This window comes from Triturus cristatus, chromosome 1_2 (genome assembly GCF_964204655.1).
Source record: "Triturus cristatus chromosome 1_2, aTriCri1.1, whole genome shotgun sequence".
Classification (NCBI taxonomy): domain Eukaryota; kingdom Metazoa; phylum Chordata; class Amphibia; order Caudata; family Salamandridae; genus Triturus; species Triturus cristatus.
In genome coordinates this window covers 574,135,340-574,152,750 of record NC_140580.1, presented here as the reverse complement: position 1 = coordinate 574,152,750, position 17,411 = coordinate 574,135,340, and the positions used below count along the sequence as shown (strand labels likewise).

Here is a 17,411-nt window from a genome sequence, read left to right as displayed (position 1 = left end):
AAGACTGCTTTCTTTCCATCATGTGTCAGCCTTTTCACCATTGACTAGAATAAATTTAGGAAAAAAAATGTTTTCCAAGGACATTTCCGTTCTGACAATTACAGAGTGGCCGTCCAACGACAAAAATATCTAGATATAATCCTAGCAAATAGGCTCTCGCTCCCTCTTACCCTTTTTTTGTTCATCCACACCAATCCAAATTCATTCCTAACAGGCAAGCATCTGACAATATTAGGAGAGTCCTGCATCTCAGAGTAGTCGAATCATCAGAAAATCCAACTAGCAATATTTTCATTGGTGACATTGGATGCGGAAGAGGTATTCAATAAAGTTGATTGGTCTTTTCTTATTCAGGGGCTTGATGGTATAGGCTTCGTCGGAATATGAAAACAGGGGCACAGGCTAACAATAAAACTGCACTTTTCACATGCAATTTTGAAATGTAGATGGGAAATGTTGGTCGGAATTTGGCCAAGAAGGAAATGGTTAGCACATCTGGCAGTCATGCCCTGTACTACAGACTTTATGGAAGGAAATTTTGAGTCACATAAAGGACACCTAGGCTATCCGATGTTATCGGACCAGGCTAGGATAATACTTGGTTTGATGCCAACTGCACTCTGGGGGATGACCAGAACTGACTGGATGATTGTAATGAATATGGTGTTCACAGCCAAACAATTGATAGCCCAGAATTGGAGTATCGAAGAATTGACTGTCAGATTGTGGACACTAATGGCAATGAAAAAGCTAATTTGGGATTTTAACGGCCAAGGAGGGAAAATTGATAAACAATGGAAACCATTGCTTGCTTCTCTTGCCGGGGGGCCAAACTAGTGTCTTGATAATCAAGGTGGAAAGAGATGAGTCGGAATGCTTCATTGGAAGCAAAAGAAATAGCAAGATCGCAGAGTTCTAAGACATTGGGCTGCACGTGCAGGCTTGATCATGTGACTGAGTTGGGGGCAGGGGTTGGGATTGGGGGCAGTGCTAGCATTTGACTTTGTAACCACATCCTATTTGATGGTTACGACTGGCGCGCTTTTTCTGTATAAAATGTTAAACTCAATAAAACGCCTCTGAAGAAAAAAACATGTCCGGTCACATTTTCCACTGAAGAAATCAGGACTTTGCAGAGGAAAATCAGCAAGTGGTGTACAGTGGAATATCAGAAAATATTTTGCAAGCCCAGTGGCGGCTCCTCCGCTAAGGCAGAGGAGCGTCGCCCCACTGCTCTGTGGCAGGAAACACAAAATGATAATGACTCACGTTATTATAATTTTAAGTTTCCTTCTGCTGTGGCAGCTTTCTGGGCGGGGGCTGCTCCGAGGACAGAGGAGCAGGGGAGGAGTGTTTTGCCCACTCCTAAGTGCACATGACTGTTTGGTCAGCCCTCTGGGCCACCCAAAACAGTCATGCGCACTTCCCATATTCTCCATGCAGGCTGCATTACAGCCTGCTTGAGAACATGCCCCGCCCCCATTCCCTGTCTGAGCTCCGATCCTCGGCACCCAGGCCAATCACAATGCTGCATTGCAGTGTCGTGATTGCCTGTCGGGTTCCTGTATCCTGCTGGAACCAGAGTCAGGAAGAAGAGGACGGAGGAGAGGTGGCGTCCGGCCGTTACAGGTAAGTGGGTTTTTTTTTCACACCCCCGCCTCACAACCGAGTCCGGTAGCAGCCGCTACTGTGCAAGCCATAGTATCAAATAAGGAAAACTGAACTAACTTCGAGCATAGGTTCTGGAGGCAAAACTAATAACGTAATGCCAGAAAGAATACCATCGACAAGTAAGAGTAATCGTAGTAATAGTAAAGAAGAGTTGGAGGTTAAATCACAGCAGACTCAGTGTAGACTTAGGGGTGGGCATGAAAGGCCCAGAGTGATATTAACGTCCGTATCTCATCGTACAAGTAATAAAACCTGACGTTTATATGCTTCACAAATGTGTGTCATCATCAGCAAATTGCCATGTACCTAAAGCACCATGAGCAACATCATTTTTTTATTCAGCACGTATTCATTATCCAGTAATGTTGTGTTGGACCAGCGGTATCCAGAGTATCTCGGCACCTGCACTCGTTTCGCCTGGAGATCAGAAGTTGCGGCTATAACACCCCTCTACCTGAACTATCCGCTCATAGACTGGATAACTTCGATCCCAGACCGATGCTGTATTTCTGAGTTATAACTGGGACTTCTGAGGAGTATTAGTCTATAGAAGAACATTTGATTGAAATCCATAAAGCAAACAACTCAACTGTATGGCTAGAAACACACTGGATACTATTGGGCAATAAACTATTAGCAGTTGATGAAAAACTGCTGAATAAAAACACGTATAATATCTCATACGTGGATCCAGCTGACATCTTTTAGTGTATAATTAATGGACACCACCTGGGCCAGCACGCTGCTTCTGTTTCTGCAGTCATGGACATTCTGTAGGTTGGCCTTTCTGCTGTAGATGTCAAACTCTGGGATTGGAGGTGCAACAGGCAGGTTGTGGCCATGTACATAACATTATAATATACTTTTGCTTGCTATGTTTGAAAAGTGGCATTATTCACAAGCGCATTTCAGTGCAGCACCTTTCTTACGCAGTGTTCACACGCACACATCCTCACAGGTGGGTGGCTCTGTATTCCTTGCTATAGAAGGCATCTGTTTTTTTGCCCTCGCAACAGATGGGAGTAGCATGTAGGAGGCACAGACCAGAGCTTGCCCATTGGACACCTGCTGTGTGGTGCCTCCCTCCTGGGTCTGTTAAAAGCTGAATTTTCATTGAGACCTTCAGAGGTGTCACAGAGGTTTAATTATATTTACAGATACATAAAGGAGTTAAGTGAAGGACGCTATGGCATGGGTTTCAATGTACCTCATATATTGGTAATGCATAGTCATGGTTGAATCTCTTGCTTGGTGGTTGGCCGAGATTTGCAAATTTCTACCCCAAATATTGGTATGATTTTAGAATTTTCACAAATGGACCAGAGTTCTCTACCATTTCTTGGAGATACCGTGTAGAGCCGTACACGTTCTTGAGCCATCTCAGGCTCATGAGCAGAGATTTAAAGAAAGCATTCCAGTATGACAGGTAGACGTGGGAAGTGAAAGAGGCAGGTTGTGGATTGCCCAGTCACAGATAAGAGGGTAATGTGAAATCAGAGGAAAAAGAAAAAAGGGAGCAGTCTGTTAGTTGTGCATTGCATCAAATGATACCAGTTGTCAAGTGGTCTTTCACGGAATATGGAGATTTCCTGGAAGGCTGTTTCCTCGCAAAGGATGTTGAGGCTTGGTACCACATTATCGTTGGCAGAATATTGTGTGACAAAATATTGAGTCCCTAATATATTTTATAACAATTTTTCCTTTTAAGGTTAATAGAGAATATACACCAAGTGGGACGATATTTTTAGAGAAGATATTTTGGACACAATATTTATGTCAGAGGATATTATAACAACGATATTTTGACATATAACCTTCAGTAGAGTTCTTCATGAGTCATGACCATCAGATTCAACTTTTCAATTTTTTAGAGGTCCGTGAACGAGTGTTCTTGAGTTGGGTAATAATAAAATGTAGTAATTATCTGACTGCAACAGGTTCTTGCAAAGTAGGTGGCCTTATATCGGCTCTAGGGAGCTAAAGTTTCACCAGCGGATTAAGTAGTGCTGAAGTGTAAGGCTCCACAAACCCTTTCACCCTCTATTTCTCGAAAGGATTGAGCGTTTGGCTTATTCTTAACTCATCAATAGCCTTGTGTTTGTTGCTGAAAAGGTAAGATATGGGCTAGGAGTAGAAACTACAACAATGAATCCAGCCTCTTACAGCCCAGTTTGCTTTCTCTGCTTGCCAAAGCTTTCATGGTTCCAAAGGCCAGGGCAAGAAGGAGAAATGCCAGAGATAAAAAATGGCAAGCCAGGGTTAGCATCCGATAGAAACTTCTAGCTGGATATTCCCTACAGTAGAATTATACCTAGGTGTCAGACTGGATCCGGACATTTTTCATGGGCAGTACCCATGCGTGCCAGTCCGTGTGTCGTTCAGCTCCTCATGACATCGTCCACGTCAGAAGTCACATGTGTGATGCATATATAGGCCCCACCTCAGCACACTGACATCTATCCTTTTCTTTCCATGTCAGTCAGATCTGGATAGAACAGGAGCGTCCGGCCCGGGTAGCGAGTGGGTGGGGGGGCGGTGCAGGTGGGGGGAACGGGGCCTTACAGACTGCTGGTTTTAAAAAAAACTTATCTTGCTGCCAAAGTCAATGAGATCATCAACTTCCTCCCGCCCATCGAAATTATCCGATGAGATGAGGGAGTGTCAGCATTCGAGGGCTGGCTCTGTGGTTGAGCCTATTCCTGGACCGTCTCCGCACCTCCCCAGGTTTCCTGGAGTTGGACCGACCCCCCACCTAACTCTGAGAATTTTATGAGGCCATGCACCTCATATTTGGGGGCCTATCTCCGCTGAGGCGCAATCGGGTCCCCCCCGGGTTTGGGAAGGGCCCCTACAGGTCTTGCACCGGACGGTTATCTCTCTGCACCAGTCAGGCCTCTTGGATCCATGGACGGATCTGGACCGGCACCGTCTCGGCCTTCCCTGGCGCCAGCCCAACTGCCGATGCCCTTGGCGGCACCATCCCCATTCTCGTCCCCCAGCTCCAACACAGAGCCAGATGGGCATCATCTGACCCCTTCCAGAGTCATTCCTTCTGGCGAGAGCCTGTGCCATATTCCTATGGGCTAGGACTTGGGGAAGACTGGGAGGGGTCACTGGAATATCCTCCTACAGTGGCTGCAGAGGGGGGAGCTTCATTTGCTATGGTGGTGAGGAGGGCGGCAGAGGTCTTGAACATTCAGCTGCCCTCATTGGCTGTCAAAACGAACAACTTGACAGGTGCTTCAGCCAGAAGTCACTGCTTCTCCCATTTAATGAAGCCCTCATGGACATCCTACTCGGGGACTGGTTTAAGCCCTGCACAGGGCCACCTGTGAATAGGATTAGCCCTTGCCCCACCCCAGAGGACCCTGATATCCTTACCCAGCACCCCACCCCAGAGAGCTTGGTGATCCAAGCCTCCACCTCCAAAGTAAATCCTGGTGCATTCCTTACCTGTCCCCTGGACATGAAATTCAAGAGGCTGGGCATCTTGGTGAAGGATAAGTTTTCTTCCTCCAGCCTGGCACTGCAGTCAGTGAACACCAGGTGCCTTTTGGGCTAATACTCCCACCCACTTGCTCGTTTGCTCAGCTATTGCCTATGGACCCGGTGGAGAACCGGGCCATAATCTCCCAAGCTATTGCTGATGGGAGGTATGCAGGTAAGTTCACCATACGTTGTGGGCTGGATACGAAGACTCACTAGGTAGACCGGTTTAATTATCAGAGGCCCTTAGGTGCCACTCCTGGTTGAGAACCTCTGGCTTTTCAGGGCGTGTCCAGACTTTGCACAAGGACATGCTGTTTGATGGTTCCTTTCTCTTCAGAATAGGCCCATGTGTAAGGCATGATGGGCCTCTTGACTAATGTGTGACTACAAAGGACATCGTCCCCTCCCAGACCGAGGAGCTGGTATCCCCGAAAATTAGGGTGTGATAACTTACAAACCAGATGGGACTCACCTGGGTTTTTTGGTTTCACCAAGTATTGTCTAACGGTAAATAGGCCAGTGCATTAGTGATCCTTGGCCCTGAAGAATTCCGATAACCTGTATAGACAAGAGATAGAGGCAGAAACTTGTTAGGGGGATGGGCTAAGCCATTGTTTTCACATTCAATCTCGAAATTGTTTTTAGATATACCAGAGGTCCCCACAGCATCAAAGGTGAAAACCTGTGTGCCTCGGAGTATTTTTAACTGATGTGGATTCCTCATTTGTCCAGTTGTTTTTTTATCTAAGAAATCTCTTTCTTTCTTGTCCATGGAGGTTGAGTCTGCCCTGGTGGTATTGTCCTACCAAGGTGGGGAGAGGTTGCCTATGATGAAGCATGCCATATATTGTTGCTTAGGCTTACTCTTTTAAAAGAGTGTTATTCCTACTTGTCCTGACAGAACTTCTGATATGCCTAAGTAGGGCAAGGATTATTCATATTGTGAAGGAGAAGTAGTCCCCTCCATTTCATAGCTACCGTACCCACTTGTGTTATACGGTTCTACACCCGAACCTGTCAATGCCCCGCCATCATGCGTGGAGATTGAGCGGTGACAGTTGACAGCTTTTGACCTTCCCCCCAAAGTCTGTAATGTTATCTTTGCAGCTCAGCGTCCCTCCACCAAAATGGGATATGCTGGCTGTTGGCAAAAAAATGTGGCATGCTCTACAGAGAAACAGGTGGATCCCTTATCTGCACCCCTTTCCCAGGTTCTTTTGTTTATCCTTCCCCTGGCTCAGCAGGGCTCTGTGTTGGGAACACTGAAGAGTTATTTATCTGCCATCTCTGCTTTTCTGGGGCTACCAGATCAGCCTTCTTTCTTCAAATCCCCTATTGTTAATTGGTTTCCTAATGGTCTGCAGCACGTTTCCTCCAGCTCCCTTTGTTATGCCTCATTGGTACCTTAACTTGGTTCTTATCTTTCTAATGTGCACTCCCTTTGAGCTGCTTCATTCTTGCCCCCTTAGGCTCCTTACCATCAAGACCGTCTTTCTAGTGGCAATTACATTTGACCGGAGGGTCAGTGAGCTACAGATGCTGTTTTCTCAGCCTCCCGACAACTCTTTTTTTTACCAGACACACTGGTCCTTCAGACTCTAGTATCCTTCTTGCCGAAGGTAGTCTCCCCATTCAACATAGACCAGCCCATCACTTTTCCATACCTTTTGTGCTCTGCCTCATCCCTCTAAGAAAGAGGAGAGCCTCTACCATCTGGACCCAAAAAGAGCATTGTTGTTCTACCGTGACCACACAAAACCATTCTGGGTGGACGATCAACACTTCGTGGGATATGTTAGAGCCAAAAAAGGGAAGACCGTGCAGAAATGAACCATCACATTAGCCAAGAAGCAACCCCCAGAGAGTTTCCGTGCTCATTCCAGCAGAGCAAAGGCTATGACCACTACATTAGCACGCAGAGTTCCAGTCCTGGACATCTGCCAGACAGTAACATGGACTTCACTACACATGTTCACCAAGCACTACTGTCTTGACAGTCAGGTTCATCAGGATGGGAAATTCGCCCGTTCGGTCTTGCAGGACTTTCTTGTCTAAATCAGGCTTTCCTCCGGGGAGGTATTGCTTTACGTATATATTCTAAGGGAAGGAATCTGCGACTAGAAGTCTCTGTCAGAACCTTTTCTTAACCCTTGTTTCGTACACCAGTGGTCGGTGTTCTTTGTGGCTCCATGCTCCTGGCGTGATAAGTCATGAAAAGAAACTGACGTCAGCGCGCTGGGGTGGCGCCTTTATAGGCGTCGCGCTAGTTACATCTGGTGCAGACGACGCTGACGCCACGTGGAGGCAAACAATGCCACCTATCAGCACACAGGGATACTACTCATGAAAACTGTCTGTATTCAGCTTGACACCTGGGGATAATTATAAGGTAAGGAATCTGCAGTTGTATAGAGTCTCTACCAGATACGGCATTACCGAAGGTAAATAACTTGTTCGTTAGCTACTCTTGGCTTTCTCTAATTGGCTTGTGTGTGGAAAGGGTGGCATGGTCAAATTTAGCAAAGTACTAGGGGCCTAGTGTAAACATTGGATTGGAAAGGTTGGCAGGATGGGCTATATTTCTGTCCTGTTTCACTCCAGATGTGAATGCAACTGGATGATTTGTTGCCACCCTTCACATCTTTGAGTGTCTAGTCGGGCTTAACATCAGCTATGATTCAGCTTTGAACTTATTTATTGCTTCTTTACTAATGTGATAAAGGAAAATCATGTCCATCTTTTTTATATTTAGGGGCAATATGGAAGCATCTGCAATCTGCCAGTACAGCATTTCGGAGATACAGAGAGCATTTGAAGGGCCCTACATGGAGTACCAGAAGGCATTCCGTAAATGGTCCCTGTATGAGAAAGAAGTGCCAACCCCCCGGCCCGGCTCAGTAAGTGTCAGCTGTCACCTCAATGAAGTGGAACAATCCATGTTATTTGTGTCTTATGTAGATTTTGGCCAATTCGTAACACCTGAGTGTTAAACATGTTTTTTGTCCTATGTATGGGTTTAACCATAATAAATTGAACTTAAAAGAATCAAATAACACACATGCAGAATGTTGTCTGGCGTAATGGGTTGTAGCATGTTGCTAGATATCTTCTTCCCTCAGTAGCACTTGTGACCTTGTCCAGTAGCGTTAACTCCAAGAAAAACAGCCTGGGACATGCTCACCATCATGCCAGCAAATCGCTTAAAGATGCACTTCGTGGCTTAATTGGCCCTTTCTTTGTTTCTAGTCTTGCTTGGGATTATGGACCAAGTAGTTGTTCATCATCCAATTCCCTTTTCCCAACTTCATTATATCCAGTCTTTTGGCTGAGTAGCCAATGCCAGTGTATTGTAGTTATTGCAGTACAACAAATATATTTAAGCGCGAATCCGGATACGCATTTCACTCTTTTTGAAGATCATCAAAATAATGTTACTCAGAATAATGCCAGTACCTGTTCAGTAGGAGCCTTTCTGCAGGGGTTCGTCTACAACCACCTCCCCCCCACCTACCCCTCCCACCCCCCCTAGCGAGCTGCCACCTTTTGCTCCTAGAAAGTGGTTCTTACTTCCTGCTGTCCCATGCAGTATTATTCTCTCTCTCAAGAGCAATCTGCTGAGCAAGGGCTTGGCCACTTAAGCTGCCCTTTTACTATAATGTGATTATCTGTTTCTGCCCTTTCTTGTTAAGAGAGTGAGGAAGGATAGGAAAAAGACAGGACCATTGTAGGACAAGTTCTGTCATTAGTAGGTGAACCTGACTAACAGTGGTGCTCCACTTGGCTACCCAACTCCACAATATTATGTAAAGAAGTCATTGTGGCAGCATCTCAAAGACGGGCACTTCTGAAAATAAGCCACAGAGGCAACGTCGGCATTTTTAGATTAATGAATAGCTTTTGTGTTGACTACACGTGTTCTGAGTATTGGCAACATATTGATTGCTTGAATTAAATAAAATGATTGCAATGTTTAAAACTGTTCACACAAGAGTCACTCCGACTGTAACATACAGAAGATCAAAAACTGTTTGTCACAGAGGGGCAGATCTACAAGCCCCTTGCGCTGCAGCGCATTTCTCTGCCCCATATTTACAAGGACAGGAAAAGCCACCCTGCATGGCTTTTCCTGTCTGTGCAAATACGGCCCCTTTAAACTCAACACTTTGTGTGAAAGGGGAGTTCCATGGTTGTTGCTGTGGGTGTTCCCACGCAACACCCATGGAACCAGACACATTTCCAGGTTTACGAGGAATCGTAAACCTGGAAATGAGTCAGTATGCTACGTAGCAAGGTGCAACAAGGAGAGATGTTTTCATTTCTCCTTGTTTTTTTCCTTTTTAAATGCGTGCTGCATTCTACAGCATGCATTGAAAGAAGAAAATGCCTGTAGTGATTGTTCTCGTGCAGAAAGGTGCCCCTTCCTGCACAAAAACAATCTCCCCATGATGCAGGCATTCTTGCACCATGGTGCAAGGGTGCCTGCACTAGCATATGGAAGCTGTTTGTGCGCTAGCACAGGGGAGAGCACAGGAATGCGACATATCATTGTAAATATGTCGCATTCCTGTGCTCTGAAAGGGCCGCAGCGTGGCGCAGCCAAATGGCTTGCAGTGCCGCGCTGCGGCACTTTCTTGTAAATCTGCCCCAGCGTGCCTCAAAATGCAATCGCCTTTTGTGTAGTTTTGTAAGATTATAAGTGGAAACAGGGTATCACACATGATAATAGTCTGCTGTGCGTGGACTTTCCAGGGTCTGTGTATTTGTTTCACTGTTTTATATAGCGCTCCTGCAGCAAGGGGTTTGCAATAAAGTGAAGCTAGATTGCAAACATTGAAAACTACACAGACATTAAGTGAAGTTTTAGAGCCATAACTCTGGGAAAAAGAGGGTGGGCTTAGTAGGAGAAAATGGTTCCGGTGTATAGATGGCGTGAGCTGGTTGTTTCCTGACCTGTAGAAGCACGGTACAGCTCACAGTTCTGCCTGCATCTGAGTTGCGAGGGTGGAGTCAGACTGATTAATTCACCTTCCTTTGTAGGTGAACTGCACCGGACAGTTGATATATCTTTTAACATCAATTTATTCTGTGGGGACGCGGTCTAAAAGTTACTAGTTGTTAGACCTGACATCCTTGGCGTGGGTTTTTCCCCTATCTTTTGCCTCTGCTACCCGGATTTTTGATGCTGTGCTGAAATTCGTTTTTGCTGGTTTAGATGCTTTGGAGACTCTGCCACTGCTAATCAGTGCCAGAGTGTAAGTGCTCCCTGTGTAAAATATCATATTGATTGGATATACCTGATTGGCATATTTGTATCACCATGAAGTCCCTAGTAAAGTGCACTGTGTGTGCCAGGGCTGGTGATGACAGATACTACTAGTGGGCCTGCAGCGCTGATTGCGCCACCCACACGTGTAGCCCTAAATGGTGTCTCAGGCCTGCCACCGCAGGCCTGCCTGCAGTCCCTGGACTGCCATGTCCTCCTGGCCAGTGTCCACACAGGCCGGGCCTAACCCTTCCCTTTTTGTGCACATCAGTCATCCTTATGGAAGGCCCAAGGTACCCCCCTGGGCAGGGTGCAGTGTATGTAAAAGGTAGAGCATGTACTAGTGCAGGTATCATGCTCTGGTAGTGAACAGCGGCCATTTTGTGTGTTCACTGCTGCAAGGTTATCTTGCTCCATAGGCTAACATGGGGGAGGCTGGTGCCAATGGCCATCAGCCTATCTTCTCATAGGAACAAGATAAGACATGAGTGTTTGATATCCCTGAGCTCAGCATTTGATAACACATCTTTTAGGAGAGGTTGTTTTTAAATCCTGAGTTGGAGAACAGTACTTTTTAGAGAGTAGCTGTTCTCTTGTCTGACCCTTCTGTGTGCCTGGGCATGCTTGTGGATTGACTGTCTGGTTTGAGAGTGACAGGGGCTGGGGAGCCCCCAGGAGGTTGGATGAGTCAGCCCTTTGCTGAATGACTTCATTTGCAAGTAGAGTGGAGGGAAGAGATAGCACCTGGGAGTGAATAGGGCTGTGCCTGCCTGCCACACTGCTGACTCCACCTCCTGCTGGGCGGCTGACGACCCTGCCCCTCACTCTGAAAGGAAAGCAGAAGCCAGGAAAACAAAGTGCTCCAGCAACACCCAGAACTGGATCAGACCGGGCTCAGGACCCACTTGCACAAAGACTTCAAAGACTTTTAGGGGTATAAGTACAGGACCCCTGACAACAGATTTTCAGATTCTACAATCAAGAGGAACCTCTGCTGAAAGACGGACCGCTGAAGGACTGAAGGAAGATTGCCTTGCTGTGTGCTCTAAGGGCTGACCTGTTCTGCTGTGCAACTGAAGCTGAGGAGGAGAAGGGGTCTTGCTGTGTGCTGTGACCCTACCTACTTGACCTAAACAAGACTTTGCTGTGTGCTGTGTCTTCAACTCTGAATCTCCAAGGGCCTGAGAAGAGCTGGTCTCCTGTTTTGCAACCCAGGGACAGAAAGGTTGCCAAGACTTCAAGACTCTGCTGTGTCCCAACCCCCCCCCCCCCCCCCCCCCCCCCCGGGCTGCTGTGTACTGCAGAGACCGTGGGCTGTGTGTCAAGTGCCTGAAACATCTGCCCCGTGAAGTGCGCTGGCTGCTCTCTGCTTTGCTTGAGAGCGCCGCGCTGCTCTTTGCCTGAAACCGGCTGCCGCGTTGAGAAGACCGACGTGCTCATCGGCACGTGTATTGCTGTGGCCAGAAGATCGTGGGCGTCCCCAGTGCTAACTGAGCTGCTGTGAGGCTTGGTGGCGTCTCGATCGACCCGCTGACACTGGGCGCCTTAAAATACCCTGCCCGCAATTCACCGCCGCGGCCCGGGGCCGAAATTGATCAGTAACTGCTTTTCCCCGCTCCGCAAAGCCGCGGAGAAAGAAGCGAGGAGGCCGCGACCTGATTGGTTGCTGGTGGAGGCTTGGCCGGAGGAGCCGCGCTGCGAGTGGCTGACTCCGGTGACATCTGACATCGTCACTGGGGGCTCATCGAGGGAGCGGCGACCTGATTGGTCCATCGCTCGAGAGCTGCAGAAACCCTGCACCGAGCAGCTTGAGAGGAGCGCTTCGGTTATACGCGCAGGGGCACCGCTGGAGAAACGGGTTTGTTTAAGTACTGAGAGCCTACAAACGTATTCTTTTTGAATCATAATTCACACGAGAAACTAGAGACTATCCTTTTTATCTTCCTAGCAACCAGAGAAAGCTGAAGAGAACCGGAAACTAATGTGCAATGCTATGGTAGTTGATTTTTATTACTGAAACTAGATAAAGATATATTTTTAATATACTCACCTGTGTGGTCTGCATTTGTGGTGTACTGGGGGGTCATTGTGGTGGTTACTTGCAAATACTTAACACATTGCCTTGGGGATAAGCCTGTCTGCTCGAGCCAAGCTACCTAGAGGGTGAGCAGGGGTTATCTACAGTGTGTGTCCCTGTACCCTGACTAGAAGCAAGGGTCCCTATTTGGTCTAAGGTACTTACCTCTGCCAACTAGAGACCCCCAGATCTAACACTAGTCATCTGTGAAAGAGAAACACTGATAGCTTCAGAACACTGTTTATAGGGTGGTAGCGTGTGAAGATTATAATGTGCATGCCTTTCATTCTTCGCAACACAAACAAGCATCTGCAATGCAATAGGTCTCGCATTTTTGAGAGTTTAAGCTATTGGCATTGTAAACGACAATTACTTTTATTTAACTGTTTACATAATTAACACAGAAATTATAGGCATTTTCATTTACATTGGCAATAGTTCGAACTCTTGTAAATGCGAGACCTATTCCACTTTAAAGAAGCACCCACCATTGTCCCGGCTGCTCGAAAAAGTGAAAGCACACATGGCGTGTTGAATGTTGCAGGAAAGCATGTCGTGCCTGCAGTAGGAGAAACTCATTAAAGAAAATAGTGCTTACAGACTAAATAAGACATACCGTGTCACAACAGAAGTAAAAGGGCCAGTCCTGATCGGAGGTTACAAATGAAGACAAGGTGGTACTAAGGAGGGACTAGCAAGCCTATTAAAGAATCAGAAGCCAGCATTTGCAATGGACAATGATGCAAGACAATGCGAAATATGGGCTGAGGGTGGGCGGAACATCAAGTCAATACTCAAATACAGCATGCCTCACAGTGCAGCGCTTGCACTGCCCAGGCTCGACCTAAAAACAGCAGTTGGAACTGGTAGAGGCCACAGATTGCAAATGCATTCCGAGAGATCACCCAAAGCATGCGATCAGGCATAAGTAATAGGCATTGTCATTTACAATGCCAATAGCTTAAACTCTCGCAAATGTGAGACCTATTGCATTGCAAATGCTTGTTCTGTGAGCTCTGTGTCTGCTCACATTTTTCATGCCGGTTTTCTCTGCAGTGTGGTACTGAACAGCTATTCCTCGACCTTGGTTTGTTAGCTATAACCACAAGTGCCCCATCCATGAAATCGGCCCTGATTACCAAATTTCACCTACATAGCGTTATGAAAAATCATTGTGCCCACCCTAATTCTAATTAGTTCCTATGGATAGGAAAGCATTTCAATGTTCGTATTAGTTATCAAATCAAAGTCCTGTCCTAAATTGTGGCCCAGAATCATCAAGGAAGAACGTCCACTACACGTATAGTTTCAAATTCCAAGAACATTATTATTCCTTTTTTTCCTGGATAAAAACTCCACCTGAATCCAGTGCATTGTGTTCCACAGAAACTTTTCAAGGCGGCAAAATCACAGCGTACCAGTAAAATAAATATTAATTCATCACATACAACATCCTAAAATCTCTCTCCACTATCAATCCTCAAACACCTTCATTTTCTAATTATTTGATCCTCAATGACATAGGTCACTGTGCTCTAGGGGTAGAACATCTAAATACGGTGGGCCTGATTCACAAAGTCAAATGTTCACTTATGTCAAAGTTTACTCTTTTGTTGGTATTCTCAAGCATCGAGTTAGCAGTAAGTTTATGAATGGGGAGACTCCGCAGTCGGGGCGGCGACCTCCGCGCATGAAAAGACAGGACAGGCCTATCTTTTTATGTGCAGTGTGCTCCGCTTTGAGTGTGTACACATGTGTAATTTTGATTTTTTTTTAGTATTCACAAATAACGAGTTAATATTAAGTTCACGACAGCAGAGACTCCTCAGTCGTGCGGGGAACTCCGCACATAAAAAGATAGGACAGTCCTTTCTTTTTATGAGCGGAGTTCTCCGCCCCGACTGAAGAGTGTCAGCAGTCATAAACTTACTATTAACTCGTTCTTTTGAATGCCACAAAAAGAGTAAACTTACACAAAAGTGCAAGTTTACCTTTGTGAATAAGACCCCATATACATTTCCTACTCAAAACAACAGTGTGCAATGTTTCAATCATTCCATCAAAAGTACACTTAATAGTTATGGCATCAGTGATTATTATAATCATATATTCTGTCCAGTGCTTAATTTGAGCTAGTTGTTTCAGCTGATCAGCACCGGCACTTAATCGTCAACACAGGCACTTTTCATGAGCACCAGTTAAGGACATTAATATCACAAAGGGAAACAGTTCCTCTCTATGGGCCTGGGTAGAGGGTTACAATGACCTACTACACTATTACGAGTGGTATCCGGGGGGATCTGCAAATCCAGATCGTAATGCCCTCACACACCTGTTAGGGTGTCATGCTTCATCATTGGGCGCTCCTCGTCGGACCGGCGCTGCAATGTCCGACGGGCCTGGTGGCATCTTTATCGGAGATCTTTTGATCTGTGAACGCCGTATGGTGAGTGCGGTGTGTGGGGCTATAGGAGAAACATTGTTTGGTGAAGGTGTAGATTGTGATTATTAAAAAAGGCCCCTAACCTTTTCGGTTCACTTTATTAAATGTTCAAGGATGGGACTTTGTTAAAAACAGTGAGGCTACGTGTGATAATTAAAGGTATTCTAGTAGCCATTGGTGGACTAAGTCAGGTCAACATGTTTCGTGTCATGTGCTTCAAGGTAAAGCGACACTTCTTCAGGACCAGAATAACATGACCGCTTAGTTAACAGTCATGGGAGGTGAGTTCCCTTTCTGAGAGATAGAATCCTCAATTTGGGGTTATCCTAAAGGCATTCTTCCTCCTCAAGGTAGGATGTGGAGCCTCATAGATGAGGGAAGACGGCCCGCGGGCAGCTCTGAAGGTGCAGGGCAGGGATATTGGTACACCCGCTTAATTGGTCGGGTCGTCTTCCCTCATCTATGAGGCTCCACATCCTACCTTGAGGAGGAAGAATGCCTTTAGGATAACCCCAAATTGAGGATTCTATCTCTCAGAAAGGGAACTCACCTCCCATGACTGTTAACTAAGCGGTCATGTTATTCTGGTCCTGAAGAAGTGTCGCTTTACCTTGAAGCACATGACACGAAACATGTTGACCTGACTTAGTCCACCAATGGCTACTAGAATACCTTTAATTATCACACGTAGCCTCACTGTTTTTAACAAAGTCCCATCCTTGAACATTTAATAAAGTGAACCGAAAAGGTTAGGGGCCTTTTTTAATAATCACAATCTACACCTTCACCAAACAATGTTTCTCCTATAGCCCCACACACCGCACTCACCATACGGCGTTCACAGATCAAAAGATCTCCGATAAAGATGCCACCAGGCCCGTCGGACATTGCAGCGCCGGTCCGACGAGGAGCGCCCAATGATGAAGCATGACACCCTAACAGGTGTGTGAGGGCATTACGATCTGGATTTGCAGATCCCCCCGGATACCACTCGTAATAGTGTAGTAGGTCATTGTAACCCTCTACCCAGGCCCATAGAGAGGAACTGTTTCCCTTTGTGATATTAATCTACTTGCCTTGGAGCATGGAAACAGGACCTCGATAAATAACTAGCTCTGATGTCCCCCCTTTGATTATACACCAGTTAAGGACATTCATTTATGATTTGCCCAAAATCACAGAAAGTTGAGCCGACGTCGAGACTCGAAGCTGGTTCCTCAGCTCCGAAGTCAGCAGCTCTGGCCATTACGCCACATAATTTCCCCACTTTCATGGTCAGTAGTTGGTTCTGTTTTAGGCGGCGCTAAGAGGAAAAATGGACTGTTGCAAGCTCCCTCAGAACGAGAGCTCCATAAATTATTTATTTACAAATTAACCACTGATTCTGTCATTATTCAAAGGTAACCATAAATTACTTTTTCATAACAGCCTGTATGGTACTTGTTATATACCACCAATATGTGTCTACTATTATATACATCTATGGACATTAATTCAACATTGATTTATTTTAGGCATCCTGCGACCAATAAGAGTTGTACTTGATTCATATTTTTATGATCTGTTCCCAAACATTACATAAATTCCCAACTCTTCGTATTAATATTTCACAGTCAACACATGCAGTCCATTTCTCAATTATTTATGACGATAGAATAACATAATTATAAAATTCAAATTGATAGAATAATCATCATCAATAACACACATAAGTTATGTTTAAACATTCTCTCAAAAGTGTATGATCTACATATCCCAGCAAGGCAGTCAATTTCTTATTCTATACTAAGATATTTCTCTTTCAGAGCGAGATTAAAAAAGTGATAACTCTTTTTTTATGCCATAGTGAATTTGTAGCACTAAGGACATGGTAAAAATACACAGAGGCAACAATATAAATAGTGATCGCCATCTAGAAAAACAGGCCTAAGGCCAAACCCATGGTGTTTACTAAGTTGCCAGTAACATAAAGCAAGATGAAACAAGCATTTGCAAAGTAATAGTTCTCGCGTTTGAGAGTTTGAGCTGTTGGCATTGTAAATGACATTGCCTTTTATTTATGTGTTGTTTTTAAAACAGATAAATGAAAGGCATTGTCATTTACAATGTTAATATCTTAAACTCTCTCAAATGCGAGACCTATTGCATTGCAAATTCTTGCTATAAAAATGTTAAAAAAGCGTTAGGAAAGAGCGTGTCGTGCCTGCAACTGCAGACAGGACAAAGCTATTTGAGAAAATAGTGCTCGGAGGCTGTAATTAAAGCCTACTGAGCAACAACACACGTAACAGGAGGTGTCGCGATGGGAGGTTACAAAATGAGACATGGCAGAACTAACGAGGGACTACTTAGCCTTTTGACCAATGAACAGCCACAGTTTACGGTGGACAATGACACAAGCTAATGAAAAATATGGGCAGAGAGTGGGCAGAGATTCAAGTCCCGACCTCAATACAGCATGCCTTGCA

General features: G+C 45.5%; 1 protein-coding gene across 3 annotated transcripts in view; it reads left to right on the top strand.

Annotated features, from left to right (window-relative positions):
- Positions 1-17,411, top strand: part of SEMA4G (semaphorin 4G) — a 714,949-nt gene that overhangs the window by 579,615 nt on the left and 117,923 nt on the right. For all 3 annotated transcript variants that reach the window (XM_085606513.1, XM_085606512.1, XM_085606511.1), the window contains exon 10: positions 7,913-8,057. In XM_085606513.1, coding sequence (XP_085462639.1) covers positions 7,913-8,057 — 145 coding nt within the window. The remainder of the gene's footprint in view (positions 1-7,912; positions 8,058-17,411) is intronic.